The sequence below is a fragment of the Ranitomeya variabilis genome, chromosome 2 (assembly GCF_051348905.1).
Source record: "Ranitomeya variabilis isolate aRanVar5 chromosome 2, aRanVar5.hap1, whole genome shotgun sequence".
Classification (NCBI taxonomy): domain Eukaryota; kingdom Metazoa; phylum Chordata; class Amphibia; order Anura; family Dendrobatidae; genus Ranitomeya; species Ranitomeya variabilis.
Genome location: NC_135233.1, coordinates 155,810,099 through 155,828,138, shown reverse-complemented (window position 1 = coordinate 155,828,138; position 18,040 = coordinate 155,810,099). Strand labels below are relative to the sequence as shown.

General features: G+C 41.4%; 1 protein-coding gene across 5 annotated transcripts in view; it reads right to left on the bottom strand.

Annotated features, from left to right (window-relative positions):
* ADGRG6 (adhesion G protein-coupled receptor G6) overlaps nucleotides 1–18,040 on the bottom strand; it is a 212,109-nt gene that overhangs the window by 97,239 nt on the left and 96,830 nt on the right. For all 5 annotated transcript variants that reach the window (XM_077283104.1, XM_077283103.1, XM_077283105.1 and 2 more), the window contains exon 5: nucleotides 1,395–1,463. In XM_077283104.1, coding sequence (XP_077139219.1) covers nucleotides 1,395–1,463 — 69 coding nt within the window. The remainder of the gene's footprint in view (nucleotides 1–1,394; nucleotides 1,464–18,040) is intronic.

The following is an 18,040-nucleotide window of genomic DNA, read 5'->3' as shown; positions in this document are numbered from 1 at the left end:
ATCCAGGCTACATAAAATTGTCCTGTCGATGTTTGTTTAATACATGCAGAATTGCAGTTTGCCATGACACAAAGGTCTCACGAGTAATACAGCTCTGTAATAGTCTAGGCATCTAAGGTTGTCTTTCCCTGTTCCACAGAGTAAGCGAAAAATGTTTTATTTGTCTTGCTGTCAAAATACGGGTCTTTCTGTACCCTGTCTACAACAATTACAATTCTCTGAAAAAGGAAACATTCTACTCCAACAAATATTAGCAGGCAGCAGTGGTCTATGTGCACTACCGCAGCTGTAATAATAAAGTATAACCCCAGTGACACTAAATAATGGGCGAGGATGGAAAAGGTCCTACAGCTAAGCTGCATGAAAGGTCAGAAGCCCATTGTCCTACATTTCTGCAATAATCTAGTATATTCCTTGTACTGATCAAAGCATTTTTTAAATTCTACTTCACTTCTACTTTGGAGTTTTACAATCTGGCAAAATCAACATTTTTTGCTTGACTATTTTAAAGCCCTGGCTTAAAGTGTAAAAACCTGTACTTTGCGTTATTCCAGTCACTTCTCACAGTTAACACAGGTGTTTGTACATGTACATTCATAGTTTTACAATAACAAAAACTCAAATGATAATAGTCAAAAGAACATTATAAAATGTTTAGATAGCCAGACAGAGAGCTATAGTGGCGGCTTAGTAGGTAAGAGCCCTGGGTTAATATTCCATCAAAGACAAGATTTGCATGGAGTTTTGTGTTGTCCTTGTGCTTGTGTGGGTTTCCTCCCAGAAGAGATAGAGAATGTATTTTGTGAGCCCAAGTGGGGACAATGGGCCTGATTCATCATTTGCATTTATTTTGGCACTTTTTTTTTATCTTGTGGTTTTCACTTATGTTTATTGTGCCCAATCCATCAAAATGTTGAATGCCGTTCATAAATTTTGCACAAAGTCAAAACTGGCCTTATTTTCTGTCTTTAACTATTTTTGCAACTTTTAAAGTAAAAAGTCAGATATTTTTCAAAATGTTGTACAAAATGCTCAAAAATTTCTGATGTATATAAAATCACTTCAGGGGGAACTGAGGCACATTTGGAATAAATGGTTTTGAAAAGTCACAAATGATGGATCAGGCAAAAAACATTTGGAAACCTTAACCATGCGCACAGTGGAGAACTAAAAAAAAAGAAAAAGAAAAAAAGGAGAGCACATAAAATAGACTTCAAACAGCACAAATGGCAAGATTAATTTGACGGAAACAAAAATTAGGCGCAAAACACCAAAAAGAGCAAGTATTACGAGCAAGTATAATAAATATGATAGGTAGATTCTAATATTATAAATCTTTGAAAACACCATAAAAATGGATACTTTAACACTTGACTATCATAGTATTCTTGTACCTTGACAGAGACCTGCCAGTTTTTCACAAGTAGTTGGTTCTGTTGAAGCAGTTGTTGGCAAAAATGTACCTAAAAGTCCAAAAAATAAGAGATTCATTATTAGAATTGCTTCTGTATATAACACAATAATGTCATGACAAGTCATGTGTTTAATTATGGTATTCAGCCGGTCTATATGTACATATATTTATTCATATAGTCCAGCTGTATGCAATATATAGATGTATATATGTATAGAACCTTTTAGTGACAGGTTTGGTCTGATTTATAACCCATTAAGTTTTGAACCAGTTGAAACAATATTTTTTCATCTGTCGCCTCAATACTTCATGACGGCCTTTTCAGTTTTCACTTCTTGTATCATTATGCTTTCACTGTACATATACATAGCAGTTATGTTTTTTTCTCCATTCACCACCTAGAGCAAATAACATATTAACTGTGTTATAATGGTGAGTACCGTTATGGAGACACCAATTATGGTAAATGTGACCGGTCATGTAATAATCATTGTATTAGTTTTTTTTTACAGGAAGGAACAACATTTCTGGCTAAAAACAGCAATTTTGTTTTCTAGAATATTTTCTTTTCTACTGTTGAATCACATTGTAACCAAGTCCTCATCTATATTGTGCCCACCATGATTCAAACTGCTCTACACCAACTAAATGTTCTGATTCTATATAATATTAATTGAACTTAAAAGGAATCTGTCACCTGAAAGAATGCTATTTACCTGCAGATATTGGGTTAATCTTCAGGTTATTAGCATTGTGAACTTGCCCGGTGCCCTCAATGTGAGCCCCGCTGCTGGAATAAGTTAACGTTATTCCTCCCAGCAGCGTTCAGTCACCGCGCTGTGTATAGAAAGAGACAGTTGTAAAATCACCCCTGGCACTAACTGGCAGCTAGCCCTAATGCTGGATGGGCTGTTAGTCAGTGCCGAGGGCGCAGTTACAGGCGCCGCGCTCTATACACTGAGTGGTGATTGAACCCGCCCCGGAGCCATCCCATAACTGAACACCAAATGCTGCCAGAATAAATACTGTAAAGTTAAATTCCTCCAGCAGCGGGGGTCTAAGTGTCGGTGCTGGACAGGTTCAGTCAGTATGCTATAAAGCTGCAGATTAACCCCATATCTGCAGGTTAATAGCATTTTTTCAAGCGACAGATTCCCTTTAAAGGAGTTGACTCATTGCAGACACATCCAGGATGTGATATATTAGTGGCATCAAAGGTAATTAGCTATTTTTTTCTGAGGAAATAAAACCACAGCTATACATGTTCTCTGCAGTAGTACAATGGCTATTAATGGCCAATCTTGTAATATCATGATGGATAAAGTCGGCCAGCATGCGAGTAAACAATAACAATAGTCTATCAATTCTGGTTTAAAGAGACTGGTCCCAAAATGGGGGTTCCTTTCTATAATGTCCATACTGTATTACCTAACAGGGCATATGAATAGGGGCTGTCTTCAATCACATCTGCATGAGAGAGGTTGCTACTAACATCACGGAACACTTGGAGAACAACTTGCATGCTGCACAGAAGCTGTTAAAACCTGTTATTTTATAGTGTTTTTATTACTCTTGCTATTCAAAGATATGCTATGAAATGTCTTTTTAGCCCCATAAAGCTTTTACAGGATACAGGGTAATGAAAAGTGATAATGGGTTCCTGTTAAGGAAAGATAAAAATTGTATAGTCACAGGGTCAGTCATATGAGTCACTCAAAATAAAAAATATCACAGAAAGTACCTGTTAGCTTCTTCTTTACCCTATACTGTTTGCAGATACATTCCCTGTGCCCAAGAAAACTATTGAAACTGACAGCAAATGGGCAACAATCACTAAGCTTTAGAAAATATTTGTCATACTCAGATATGGGACAACTTACTGTAATTGGATACAATTACATTCAATGCTACTTCCATGTTACTGTGAGTTGTTTCATCTTCATCTACCTTGACATTATTTGAGAGATGCATCTTCTGTAGCAACTGCAGGACAATGCAGGGGCTTATGTGACCCTTATTAGTGTAATGCCCAAACAGTTTCACCAATCACATACACAACCAAGCTCAGACTTACCCAAAGCGAACAAGTGAATAGCACGGTGGGCCTCGGTGTAGGAATGAACTCTGTCTCTGACCCCACTAAATGAGCAGTGCAATATATTCAGAGGTAATGTAGAGCATCTAATCATTTATTTAATAAAATATAACTTTTAATAAAATGTAGATGCATATTGTAGGCTAGCAGACCATGTTGTACACACCCTCCCAGACCTCACTTACTTCATTTGGCCACATTGGTCCCTTCCTACCTAAACATCTGGCATCTTCTTGCTGTTTTTTAAAGTGGCTGTCCAGTACTGGTATAAATGGCCTATCCTTAGGACAGTACGTCAGTACAGATTGGCAGAGGGTGAGACATGCAACATTCCCACCAACAAAATTTTATCAAGTTCCTCAGCAGCCAGATGTTCACATGTACTATACGGAGCCAGAACATCATAACTCTTAAAACTATGCACATTGAGATGAAATGCAGCTGAGCAGCAGAATTGCAGAACTGCCAAAACATATTGTACAGAGCTGTTGTGCTCTGGCTTCATATATAGTGTGTGCTCAATTGTTAGGCAAGTGAGCATTTTTACCATATCATCATTCCTATACAGATTTTCCAACTGCAAGCTGTATAAACTCGAATGCTTATTGGATGAAGCAAATCAGGTGATGGGTATTTGTGTAAAGTGGAAGGGTGTGCCCTAAGGATACAAAACGCTTTTGTCAAAGTGTGCAGAATTATTTTGCAGTTTCTTTTCCTCATGCAAAATGGGCCAAAAAAAGAGGCTTAACTGACTCTGAAGGTCAAAATTGATTACAGGTTTTACAGAGGGGTGAAAATTGTTAATATAGATTAATAAAGGCATAATCACAGAACTTTCAAAAGTTTTTATTCATATAGTCAACAGAGATGTAAAAATTATGTTGAGGAACAAAAGACGTATATTAACTGCCAAAATTTGAGAATAAACATATGTGAAGAGACCAAGAACCTATTATCCTCCAGTGCTGTCATATTCTAGAACTGTAACCTTTCTGGAGTGCCCAGAAGGTGTCCAGTGCTCAAAGATATGGCTAAGGTATGGAAGGGTTAAATCTGACCACTTCTGAGCAAAACACATAAGTTGAAATTAAAAAAATTCCAAGCCATTAGATATACAATTGAACCCTGTGAAGATGGTCATCAGGAAGTGGCTTAAATTTGGCAAAACATTAATTAAAAACTGTGACATTACGTAAACAAATTTACAAAAAGACAAGAAGAAAATTGGCATATGAGGTTGCCAAAAGGTGGAAGCAACAAGAGAGGAAAGGCTGAAATTTCTGGCAAGTATCGGTTGTATGCTGCATGTGACAATAATCTCTCATATTATTCATATGTCTGGTATATTGAGTAGAGTGACAATACACAGGCCTTTTCTTACAAATAAAAACATCCAAAACTATCTAGGTTTTGCCAAAACCTACAACACATCTATCAAAAGCATGTGAGAAAATGCGTTATGGTCTGATGATACCAATGTTGAACTTTTTGGGCACAATTCCAAAAAGCATGATTGCTGCAAAGCTAATACTATCTATCAGATAAAGAGCACCGAGCCCACAGTGAAGCATGCTGGAGGCTGCATTATGATCTGGAGACATTTTTCAGCAATTAAAACTGGGGCTTTATTTAAGATGAAGGGAATTATGAACAGTTCCAAATACAAGTCAATTTTGAAACAAAACCTTAAAGCATCTGCTAAAAAGCTGAAGGTGAAATGGAATTACATCTTTCAGCATAGCAATGATCTTAAGCATATCTCGAAATCAATAGAAAATTTGTTTCCCAGAGGAAGACCAAAGTTTTGGAATGGCCCAGCCAGAACGTAGACCTGAATACAATTGACAATCTGTGGATTGACATGAAGAGGGCTGTCCACAGGAGATGTAGTGGCAGATTGATCTCTTCAATGAAATGGCATCAGTGAAGCCGCATGCACAGATGTAGATGTTAGTTCAATTAAATCTCTAAAGGATGTAATTGAGCCGAGATCTCAATCTGCGCATGGGTCACTACGGGGCCATTTTATTGCAGACTGCTAGGACATCATGAGCCACCCCTGGCAAGGGTGGTGCTAATGCAAAATTTCAAACAGGAGGCAAGTCACTCACAAAAGCAGTGACCTATCATACAGATACCAGAGACCGGTAGAGGGGCTAGGATAGAAGCTGAAGACCCTACCCACAGTTCCATCTATATTCATCTTAAAGGGAACCTGTCACCACGTTTTTGGAAGATGGGATAAAAATAGCGTTAAATAGGGGCAGAGGTGGGCGTTACATTAGTGTGTTTGTTATGCGTTTATTACCCACCTAAGTTGCCGAAATACCTTTGCAAAGTCTCCGTTTTCGCCTGTCAATCAGGCTGGTCTGGTCAAAAGGGCGTTGTCTTCCCCCAGATTTTGCGTAGTTTTCCGTTGGTGGCGTAGTGGTGTGCGCATGCCCAAGGTCCCGAATTCTCTGCCAGGGGATTTAAAAGAGCGCGCTGTTCGTTTTCATTGGTGATCGGTGGGCGCGGCCATCTTCCTTTGGCCGCGCGTGCGCAGAAGCGGCGCTCTGCTGGCCGCGGCTTCAGGAAAATGGCCGCCGCGATATCCATCTGCGCACGCGCGGCATCCCGCGGCCATTTTCCTGAAGCCGCGGCCAGCAGAGCGCCGCTTCTGCGCACGCGCGGCCAAAGGAAGATGGCCGCGCCCACCGATCACCAATGAAAACGAACAGCGCGCTCTTTTAAATCCCCTGGCAGAGGATTCAGGACTTTGGGCATGCGCACACCACTACGCCACCAACGGAAAACTACGCAAAATCTGGGGGAAGACAAGACGCCCTTTTGACCAGACCAGCCTGATTGACAGGCGAAAACGGAGACTTTGCAAAGGTATTTCGGCAACTTAGGTGGGTAATAAACGCATAACAAACACACTAATGTAATGCCCACCTCTGCCCCTATTTAACGCTATTTTTATCCCATCTTCCAAAAACGTGGTGACAGGTTCCCTTTAAGTTAATAAATCAAAGACTTCAAAAACCATAACAAGGATTTGTTCACTAAAGTTTTCAATTGATTCTGTATTTCAGCACCATTATGGTCATGCCTTTACTTTACATTGGTAAATAATGCTGACATGTTCACTTTGAAAATAACTGCTACAGAATGGGGAACTAATTTTTAAATTTATTTTAGCAATCCTTTGTGGTCATACATAAAACAAATAGTTAAAACAGACATCTATTTCTCTTATTTTCTCTCTGATGTTACCCTTTATCAGCAAAAAAATAAAGAGAACATGAAAGTGACATAACATTTAAGCACTATGAATCTTGAAAAAAAAGATATAAAACTTATTTGAATATCCAAATAAGAAAAAAAAAATCAGATTTTAAACTGCATGTTAAAAAAAAATGTGGATGGTCAGGAATCAGGTAAATCTTGATTTGGTTAAGGGTGTGCATATTTATGTAATCACAAATTATTGTTCTTTTACCGCCTGAAAATAATTCAGTTCATTAAGCAGGTGAATTGTACAGATTATGGCTGACAAGGTGAAAAAAGCTCTGAAATTATTCTTCTTGATGATTTTTTACATGACAAAAATTGGCATTTTAACAGGGGTGTGTAGACTTTTATATCCTATAGTTTACATTAAAAACGTTGAATTAGCTATTTTCTCTCTGTGTTTACATACTAAAACTGCATTTAGACAGCCCAATTGTGGCTATTAAATGATCGCAAATCAGCTACATACAAGTTCATTGGGAGCAATTTAATACCCTACTCAGTTACTAAATTTTTTGCACCTAGTTAATAATAATTTTATTCATATAGTGCCAACATATTCTGAGTTCAGTCACTTGACTTTGTTTTCCAAGTTGAAGGTATGGTTTTTGGCCGCAAGTCTTCAATGGCCGAACTTCTCTCAACAGCAACTGGGTGTAGCTGGGTCCCACTTGTTGCTGCAGGTTCTGCATTGAAGACACTAATAAAGTCCTTCAGATTTTGAAGAGAAGGAAACATGATAAGACTTATCAGCTGCAATAAGTTTTCTTGGCCGACTGCTGTGTCTTTGGTCCTTAACTTTGCCTATTTCTTGGTATCCTCAATGCTCAGAAATACACTGCTCAAAATATAAAGAGAACACAAAAATCCCACATCCTTGATATCACTGAATGAAATATTCCAGTTGTAAATCTTTATTTATTACATAGTGGAATGTGTTGAGAACAATAAAACCTAAAAATGATCAGCGTAAATCACAACTAATATCCCACGGAGGTCTGGAGTTGGAATGATGCTCAAAATCAAAGTGGAAAATGAAGTTACAGGCTGATACAACTTCAGTGAAAATGCCTCAAGACAAGGAAATTATGCTCAGTAGTGTGTGTGGCCTCCACGTGACAGTATGACCTCCCTACAATGCCTGGGCATGCTCCTGATTAGGCAGCGGATGGTCTCCTGAGGGATCTCCTCCCAGACCTGGACTATAGCATCTGCCAACTCCTGGACAGTCTGTGGTGCAACGTGATGTTGGTGGATGGTGTGAGACATGATGTCCCAAATGTGTTCAATTGGATTCAGGTCTGGGGAACGGGCGGGCCAGTCCATAGCTTCAATGCCTTCATCTTGCAGGAACTGCTGACACACTCCAGCCACAAGAGGTCTGGTATTGTCCTGCATTAAGAGGAACCCAGGGCCAACCACACAAGCATATGGTCTCACAAGGGGTCTGAGGATCTCATCACGGTACCTAATGGCAGTCAGGCTAGCTCTGACAAGCACATAAGGGCTGTGCGTCCCTCCAAACAAATGCTACCCACACCATTACTGACCCACTGCCAAACCGGTCATGATAAAGGATGTTGCAGGCAGCAGATCGCTTTCCACAGCGTCTCCAGACTCTGTCACTTCTGTCACATGTGCTCAGTGTGAACCTGCTTTCATCTGTAAAGAGCACAGGGCGCCAGCGGCGAATTTGCCAATCCTGGTGTTCTGTGGTAAATGCCAAGCGTCCTGCTCGGTGTTGGGCTGTGAGCACAACCCCCATCTGTGGACGACAGGCACTCAGATCATCCTCATTGAGTCGGTTTCTAACCGTTTGTGCAGACACATGCACATTTGTGGCCTGCTGGAGGTCATTTTGCAGAGTTCTGGCAGTGCTCCTCCTGTTCCTCCTTGCACAAGGGCTGAGGTAGCGGTCCTGCTGCTGAGTTGTTGCCCTCTTACGGCACCCCACTTCTCCTGGTGTACTGGCCTGTCTTCTGGTAGCGCCTCCAGCCACTGGACACTATCCTGACAGACACAGCAAACCTTCTTGCCACAGCTCAAATTGAGGTGCCATCCTGGATGAGCTGCACTACCTGAGCCACTTGTGTGGGTTGTAGAGTCTGTCTCATGCTATCACGAGTGTGAAAGCACAACCAGCATTCAAAAGTGACCAAAACATCAGCCAGAAAGAATTGGTACTGAGATGTGGTCTGTGGTCCCCACCTGCAGAACCACTCCTTTATTGAGTGTGTCTTGATAATTGCCAATAATTTCCATTTGTTGTCTATTCCATTTGCACAACAGCATGTGAAATTGATTGTCAAACAGTGTTGCTTCCTAAATGGACAGTTTGATTTCACAGAAGTTTGATTTACTTGGAGTTATATTCTGTTGTTTAAGTGTTCCCTTTATTTTTTTGAGCAGTGTATATGCAGATATCTATTTATCATAAAACACCATCAGGGAGGCATCTGATTAGCTCTATATTTATACTACAGTGGACAACAAGCCTAAATATATAGTCGGGACTCACGACCAAAAGTTTTGCATTTTTTTTAAAAGTGTGATTACTTCTGTCTGGTTTTTGTGATGCCATTTTCCTGGCGATGAATTGAAAGTGCATGAAGTTGTTATCATACAAGATCTTAATTTTAAACAAAATGCCCCAGAATGTAATGTATGTATAGTCATTAGTGTTGAGCATTCCGATACCGCAAGTATCGGGTATCGGCCGATATTTGCGGTATCGGAATTCCGATACCGAGTTCTGATACTTTTGCGATATCGGGAATCGGGATCAGAATGCTTATTCATGTGTAAAATAAAGAATAAAAATAAAAAATAGGGATATACTCACCCTCTGACGCGCCCTGTTTGTAACCGCTGCAACCGGCAGCCTCCGTTCCTAAGAATGAGCGAGTGAAGGACCTGCGATGACATAGCGGTATTGTGATTGGTCGCGTGAGCGGTCACATGAGCGGTCATGCGACCAATCACAAGCCGCCACGTCATCGAAGGTCCTTCACGCGCTCATTCTTAGGAACGGAGGCTGCCGGTTAACACCGCCAGGTCCAGGGTCCGCCGGAGGGGTGAGTATATCCATATTTTTTATTTTTATTCTTTATTTTTTACATGAATATGGATCCCAGGGCCTGAAGGAGAGTTTCCTCTCCTTCAGACCCTGGGAACCATCCAGGATAGCTTCCGATACTTGTGTCCCATTGACTTGTATTGGTATCGGGTATCGGTATCGGCAATATCCGATATTTTTCGGATATCGGCCAAAACTATCCGATACCGATACTTTCAAGTATCGGAAGGTATCGCTCAACACTAATAGTCATTTAATTAAAGGAAACTGACTGCCAAAAGTTTTGCATATACTATTTATTGATCTCAACATAGAGAGTAATTAATTGTTTACAATGCTCTTACTTTAATTACTGCACCACACCGACGGGGCATTGAAGTCACTCCATTTACAAATCTACAAACAATTCATCTTTATTGCTGTAGGTACGGGCACCAACTCGTCACCCCAACTCATCCCAAAGGTGCACTTATAGGGTTTAAATCAGGTGATTGACTTGGCCATTGCAGCAGGCGAACATTTTTCTTTGCTAACCACTTTTTAATAAATTGGATGTGTGCTTAAGATCATTGACATGCTGGAATTTCTAACCCCTGCCTACTTTGCTTTTACGATGTGGCACCATTACATTCTCCAGTATATCCTTGTACATGGTAGCGTTCATCTTTCCATCAATTCTATGCAGAGGAACAGTGGCAGATGCAGAAAAGAAGCCCCAAATCATGGCATTGCCACCAACATGTTTCACTGTAGGTGTTTGGTACCTTACATCATTATGTTTTCCAATTGGGCAGTATATGTAATGCTTGCCATCACTACCAAACAGACTGAACTTGGATTCATCCAACCACAACACCTTAGACCAATCTGACTCTTTCCATTGGCTGTGTTCTTTAGTAAACACAAGTCGGATCTTCCGATTCTTTGCAGAGATGAAAAGCTTCTTGAGTGGAACTTGTGCATTAATTCCTATTGCTCTTAGCTGTCACACCACAGTTTGGCGCCTCACTTTGACCCCATATTCTTCATTCATTTCATGCAAAATCTGTCCAGCACTTTAATGAACATCAGAAACTGACTTTTTCTTAATAATGTAATCAACTTTGGAGGATCTTTCCTCTGATCGTCCACTTCCAGGTTTGTCAGCTGTTCTATAACATTCTCTTTCTTTCTTTATTACACCGTGACACTTGACTCTGAGAGTAGTTGATTTCCATATCTACCTCTTTTTTCTTTTGCCTGACTTCACTCTCAGAATAATAAGCATCCTGGCATCTGGTGGTAAATTTGACTTTATCTTTGCCATGTTTTAACCATAAAACACACAAGCAAAAATAAAAAATAAATTTTAGGCAAAATTCAACTATCCATGACAAATTATGCAAAACGTCTGGTCCAGCAAAAGTTGAAAACTAACACATAAAGGGATAAAACATTGGCAAACACAATTTTCATCCTTATAGCATTTGCTTCCAGTTTACTAAAATCCCCAGGAATATGGCATCACAACAACCAGACAGAAGTAATCACACTTTTCTAAAAAATATAAAATTTTTGGTCGCCAGTGTACAGCGAATGTCATTAAAATTGATCTTCAGCGTAAAGAAGAAAAAACAATCTTGAGAGTTTTGATATGGCCTTCCTGATCACAATATCAGTTATTCTGTCTGGGGTTACATGAATAGACTAAAGAATTTGCAATAGCCTACATCAACAGAATATCTGTGGTTAGTTCTCCAAGTTGTTTGGAACAACCTCCCTGCCAAGTTCTTTCAAAAACTGTGTGCAAGCGTACCTAGAACTGGTGCTTTGGTGCTATTTTGAAGGAAATGAGTGGTTACAACTAGTGATGAGCGAATATACTCATTACTCAAGATTTCCCGAGCACGCTCGAGTGACCTCCGAGTATTTTTTAGTGCTCGGAGATTTAGTTTTCCTCACCTCAGCTGAATGATTTACATTTCTTAGTCAGCTTGATTACATGTGGGGATTCCCTAGCAACCAGGCAACCCCCACATGTACTTATGCTGGCTAACAGCTGTAAATCATTCAGCTGCGGCGATGAAAACTAAATCTCCGAGCACTAAAAAATACTCGGAGGTCACCCGAGCGTGCTCGGGAAATCTCGAGTAACGAGTATATTCTCTCATCACTAGTTACAACAAATATTGAATCAATTCTCCATCACTGTGCCTGTCTCCCTATGGGCATAAATACAAAAAACAGTGTTAAGTGTACTACTTAAAGTCAGATTCAGGAGTGTACTTGTCTGATATCTTGTGAGCCTTCGCGGGCAGGGTCCTCTCTCCTCCTGTACCAGTTATGACTTGTATTGTTTAAGAATATTGTACTTGTTTTTATTATGTATACCCCTCCTCACATGTAAAGAGCCATGGAATAAATGGCGCTATAACAATAAATAATAATAATAATGGTTGCTTACATTAACAAGGGCCAGCAGATTTTATACCTTCATAAGAGATGTGCACAAGATCATTAATTGGTGCAGCCTCTGCTGACTGCTGCATACCAATCAGTGCTGTATACATATGGCAATGCAGAAAAGACAACTCTTCTCTCTCCGTCACTTTCAGATAACAGAAATGTTGGGGTTCCCTTTCACCATGGGAATTGTTTGACAAGTATTAATCTAGAAGAAGGCCAGTGAGTGAGAGGGGATTGAAAGAAGATATAAAAATGTATGATTTTTTTTTAAAGACTGGTTCCACCTCACGCGCCTTGCCGCCCTACACACTTGACCACTAGTGTATAATGACAATTTTAAATTAAGCTGTGTCTGTAGTCACTACATGTGCTATTGGTTAGTGATGCCACCATGAGGCACTGTAATCTTGATAAACGCTTTGTGATACAACATGCATTAGAGACAGCTTGGTGAGGAATTCCATAACTCTATGTGCATCCATGCCAAATCAAAGTCCTCTAGATGTGTACTATAGAACTGAACTAGCATGCTGGATTCAAATTCAAGTGAACATTTATTTTAAAGGAATTATCTCTCTACAGAGAATTGTTTTTATGGCTTCCACTATACCCTTCAAACAGCTGATTGTTTGCTAGGAACAATCAGTCTGATAAGTATTTTTCTTGTAATGGCAGCTTTAGGAGAAATGTAGCATTCAATGATGGTCATTCGCTGGCTCCTGAGGTGGAGATCCTCTTCTGTGATGTTTATAAGCCTTATTAGGGCATATGGACATACCTTTATAAAACAAACAGATGCCCGGCCTTATTTATTCCCAAAATTCTATAAGAGTCACATATTTAGAAGCATTAACTGGTGTAAAGTCAGAAATGTGAAAAATGTAATTTAGCTTTTTCAAAACACAATAAGGAAACCAAAAGACAAGCAAAATACATCTACAATGTATGGCAACCTATGGTAAAGTACAACCTGGCTTTGTTCCTAGTAAATGTATGCTTCACAAGGCCCAGTTTAATGGAAGTGACTGAAAATAGACTGAATTAACAGGTCTATTCGTTTTCAGACAACTTATTTCAGTTTTAGATGTTGCTCATTCTAATGATCTTTGTACAGTGACATGGATTGTTCTTTGAATCTCTATATAGTACATATTTCTATCAGCTCAATAAGATGCATTCTTTTTTATTCACTTTCTAGAGTTTGTTCGGTTAGGAAGATGTTTTCTCTACAGCCACAATTGTAAAATCAGTTGATGGGTTACAAACCCTCGACTCAGAGTCAACATTTAAATAGTAGTTTCAAACCACTTGATCTCATTATTTAATGAGCTAAGTAGGCAATCTACTAAATTATGTACTCTTACCAATTTGAAGTGCCAGCCACTACTTCTCCCTCCTGTCTAACCTGATGTTTACTGCCTGTTGTTAAGTGTAATCTGACAAGCAGTGAAGATACTGTTAGGCTCTGGGATTTTTCCACTGCACGGGATAGATCCCAAGCCTTGTATGGTGCTGTGGTCTACCATTGAGACCCGGCCGCTGGGATGACTGCTCAGCACATACTCCGGTCTCAGCGTCTTGATCAGGCTCGTGCTGTTCGGCTGGTTCCTGCTGGCGCTCTGGAGACTAAGTTCAGAAATCACCCTACTGAGCATGCTGGTGATGTGGTGACGTCACATTGGTGGTCGGTCACCAGATGCTCTGGGGATGTGGCAGCTCCTGATTGATCCACGAGCAAGGTTCTGTCCGACTGGAGATGAGCTTAACATATAAAAGGGTCTCAGTGCTGTACGCTACCATTTGTGTTGGTGTGTGTGAGTTGATATGCTACCACTCTGTCTGCATGTGTGTGTCGTGATCTTGCTCAACTTGAGCTAGTTAGGGTTTTCGCCGCTTGGCATCGAGTATCTGTATCCAGTCGTCTGTGCAGTTAGCACAGCTGAGTTACAGAGCAAGCCCAACCACAGAGCCTTTTTGCTCTTGTTGACTCTGCATCTATTCCGTTACTGTGTACGAGTGACACAGCTCTATTGCAAAGCATTTATTCGGTTACTGTGTGCAAGTGACACAGCTCTATTGCAGAGTATATATTCTGTTACTGTGTGCGAGTGACACAGCTCTATTGCAGAGCATTTATTCCATTACTGTGTTCGAGTGACACAGCTCTATTGCAGAGTATATATTCTGTTACTGTGCGTGAGTGACACAGCTCTATTACAGAGCATTTATTCCGTTACTGTGTGCGAGTGTCACAGTTCTTTTGCAGAGCATCTATTCCGTTACTGTGTGTGAGTGGCACAGCTCTGTTACAGAGCATCTAATCCGTTACTGTGTGTGAGTGGCACAGCTCTGTAGCAGAGCATCTCTTTTTTGTTTCTGTTTACATGTTCTTTTCTGGCGCTGTTCATGGAGTGGCATTTAACTCTGTGTGTGCTGGCAATCGCTCGCTTTGTGTTCCCTCATTGTTCACACTAGCTGCAGTTAAATATCTCTGCATGGTGGATCCCGAGTTGCGATAACACTTTATTACTATATTTTATGTAGTGTGATCCGCTAACCCTAATAGTATACTAGCCCCAGAGTCTGGCTAGCAATGGCAGATGAGCAGCAACTCAAGCGGTATATCCAGCAGCTTGAGAACAGGCTGTCCACTCTTGAGTGGATGGCTACAGCTGTGGATATTAATGCTGTGGCAGCACAAGCAGCCAGAAAAGCTGCTACTATGGTTTCTGCTTTGGTGTCAGTTACACCTCTACCACCTTTTTTGCTCCCCGACAAATTTTCTGTGGACAGCAAGGTCTGCAGAGGTTTCATTAACCAGTGCTCAATACACCTGGAGTTGCTGGCTGCACTGTTCCCAACTGAGCAAACCAAGGTAAAATCGTAATTTCTCTTTTGTCAGGCAGAGCATTGGAATGGGCCACGCTGTTATGGGAGCGAGGTGACCAACAGATCCTAAACGCCTCTCGTTTTTTGGGTCCCTGAAGGAGGTTTTTTTGGGGCCACAAGTAATCCATGATACGGCACTCCAACTTCTGGCATTAACTCAGGGTTCGTCCTTAGATAGTCAGTTTTCCATTCACTTTCGTACTCAGGCTTCCAAGTTGGAGTGGCCTGATAAGGTCCTGTTGCCTATTTTTTGGAGGGGTTTTGCAGATCATGTCAGGGATGCTTTGGCCACTAGAGAGATTCCCACTACTCTGGAGGAACTAATATCCATCTACATTTGTATAGATCTCTGGCATGCTGAACGGGGATTGGAGCGAGCTCAGAGTGAGTTGGCTTCGAACTTTGCTAATCCCTTGAACCCTCCAATGCAGTTTGTTGACCCTGCAGAGCCCATGGATATCTCCCAGGTGGAATCTAATACTCACTCAGTACATCTGCAACTGACTTGTTTAACCTGGAGACAAGTCGGCCATTTAGCCAATAAGTGTTCCAAGCATCAGAAGCAGTCACAGCGTCCAGTGGCTTTAGGGAGAGGCTCACTGGTCCCAGTAGACATGGCTTCCAAATTGGCCTTTTGGGTCTTGTTAATGTTTTGGTCAATTACTCTCAAAGCTGAGGCTTACATGGACTCCGGGGCAGGGCCAATTTCATGTCTGCTACCATCGCTCAATGGCACACAATTCCTGTAGTGATGCTTCCTAAGCCGATGTCCATTCGGGTGGCTAATGGGTCCATTTTACCAATCCTGATTTCCCATCAAACTATACCTCTTACTCTCACAATGTCTCCACAACATCAAGAGATAGTTTCTTTTCTTGTTGTCTCTGGGGGTATGGATGAGGTACTTCTGGGGATGCCTTGGCTGTGCCTTCATTCCCCCCAGATTGATTCGGCAACAGGAAGCATACAAAAATGTTGTAGCTTTTGTGAGAGGCTGTGTCTGAAGGCTGAGGTACCCCCGGGCAAGTTCTATGTACCACTTAGAGCTTTAGCCAACCAGCAAAGACACATCTATGCCTCCCAGCGTATAGCAGCTTTCAAGCATGGCAGATGTCGTCGGGGAGGGAATGTTAGCGCGAGGGGTAATGTTAGGCACTGGGATTTTTCCGCTGCATGGGATAGATCTCAAGCCTTGTGTGGTGCTGTGGTCTCCTATTCAGGCCCGGCCACTGGGATGACTGCTCAGCACAATCTCCAGTCTCAGCGTCTTGCTCAGGCTCATGCTGTTCATCTGGTTACTGCTGGCTCTTCAGCCAAGCCTATGGTAACTAACGGTAGGCGACAAACGAGTGCTTTAGAGACTAAGTCCAGAAATAACCATACTGAGCATGCTGGTGATGTGTCGATGTCTCATTGGTGGTTGGTCATCAGCTGCTCTGGTGATGTGGAAGCTCTGTATTGGTCTGCGAGCAAGGTCATGTTCAGCTGTATATGAGCTTAACATATAAAATGGTCTCAGTGGCACACACGGGTGAGCTAATATCATTTGTATTGGTGTGTGTGAGTAGATACGCTACCACTCTGTCTGCACGTGTGGGTGTTGTGATCTTGCTCAGCTTGAGCTGTTTAAGGTTTTTGCTTGCCACTTGGCTTCCAGCAGCTGTATCCAGTCATGGGTGCATTTAGCACAGCTGAGTAAGGCTGGGGTCACACTGCGTTATGGCAGTCCATTAGACGGATTGTGCTACACAGTGGCATAATGCTGCCATTAACCCCTATTATCGGTCGCATCGCCAACGCATGCCATAATCGGCATGGGCTAGCGATGTGCCGTCATTCAGTGATGGAGCCTTAGACGAGGGCTGAAGCGTCTGACGCTCCATCACCGCTAGCACAGATGAATCATCTGCGCTAGTGGTATAGCATAACGCGATGGTGTGTATGCTATAGCGTTAACGCAGCCCGTCAACGCTATGTGTTGAACGGGCTGCTGTAACGCAGTATGAACCTGGCCTTACAGAACAAGTCCAACCGCAGAGCCTTTTTGCTCCGCTGTGAGTTTTACAGGGTCTTGTTTTAGTTAACGAGCGTCAGCATAGTATTTTCCTGTTGACTCTGCGTCTATTCCATTACTGTGTGTGAGTGACACAGCTCTATTGAAGAGCATTTATTCCGTTACTGTGTGCGAATGACACAGCTCTATTACAGAGCATTTATTCCATTACTGTGTGCGAGTGACACAACTCTTTTGCAGAGCATCTATTCCGTTACTGTGTGCGACTGACACAGCTCTGTAGGAGAGCATCTGTTTTGTTTCTGGTTGCATGTTCTTTTCTGGTGCTGTTCACGGAGTGGCATTTAACTCTGTGTGTGCTAGCAATTTCTCACTGTGTGTTCCGTCATTGTTCATACTAGCTGCAGTTTAATATCTGTGCACAGTGGACCCTGGGTTGCGATCAAACTTTAATACTATATTTTATTTAGTGTGATCAACTAACCCTAACAGATACCAATACAGATTAGAGAAATTAGTGATGGGTCATTGTCTAGCTATTTCTTCTTTAGTGTCTGTCAAAACTGCATACAGTCATAACAGAGATGCTGGCTTTTAGTTTGTGCCTTTGAAGCTACTAAACAAACCTTGTGTAATGCATGCTGGGAAGTGAGGGAAAGGAAATGTCAGCATATATAGTGCCGAAGGAATTGGAATGAAATCTAGTATGTGCTCTAAAAGTAGTTTTCATTTGTTGTTGGAGATGAGGACAGTATGCTACAGGTATTATGTGAAAAGGCAGGTATATGTTATATTCTTTGTGCCATTTATAATATTTGTACCTTCTTCAGT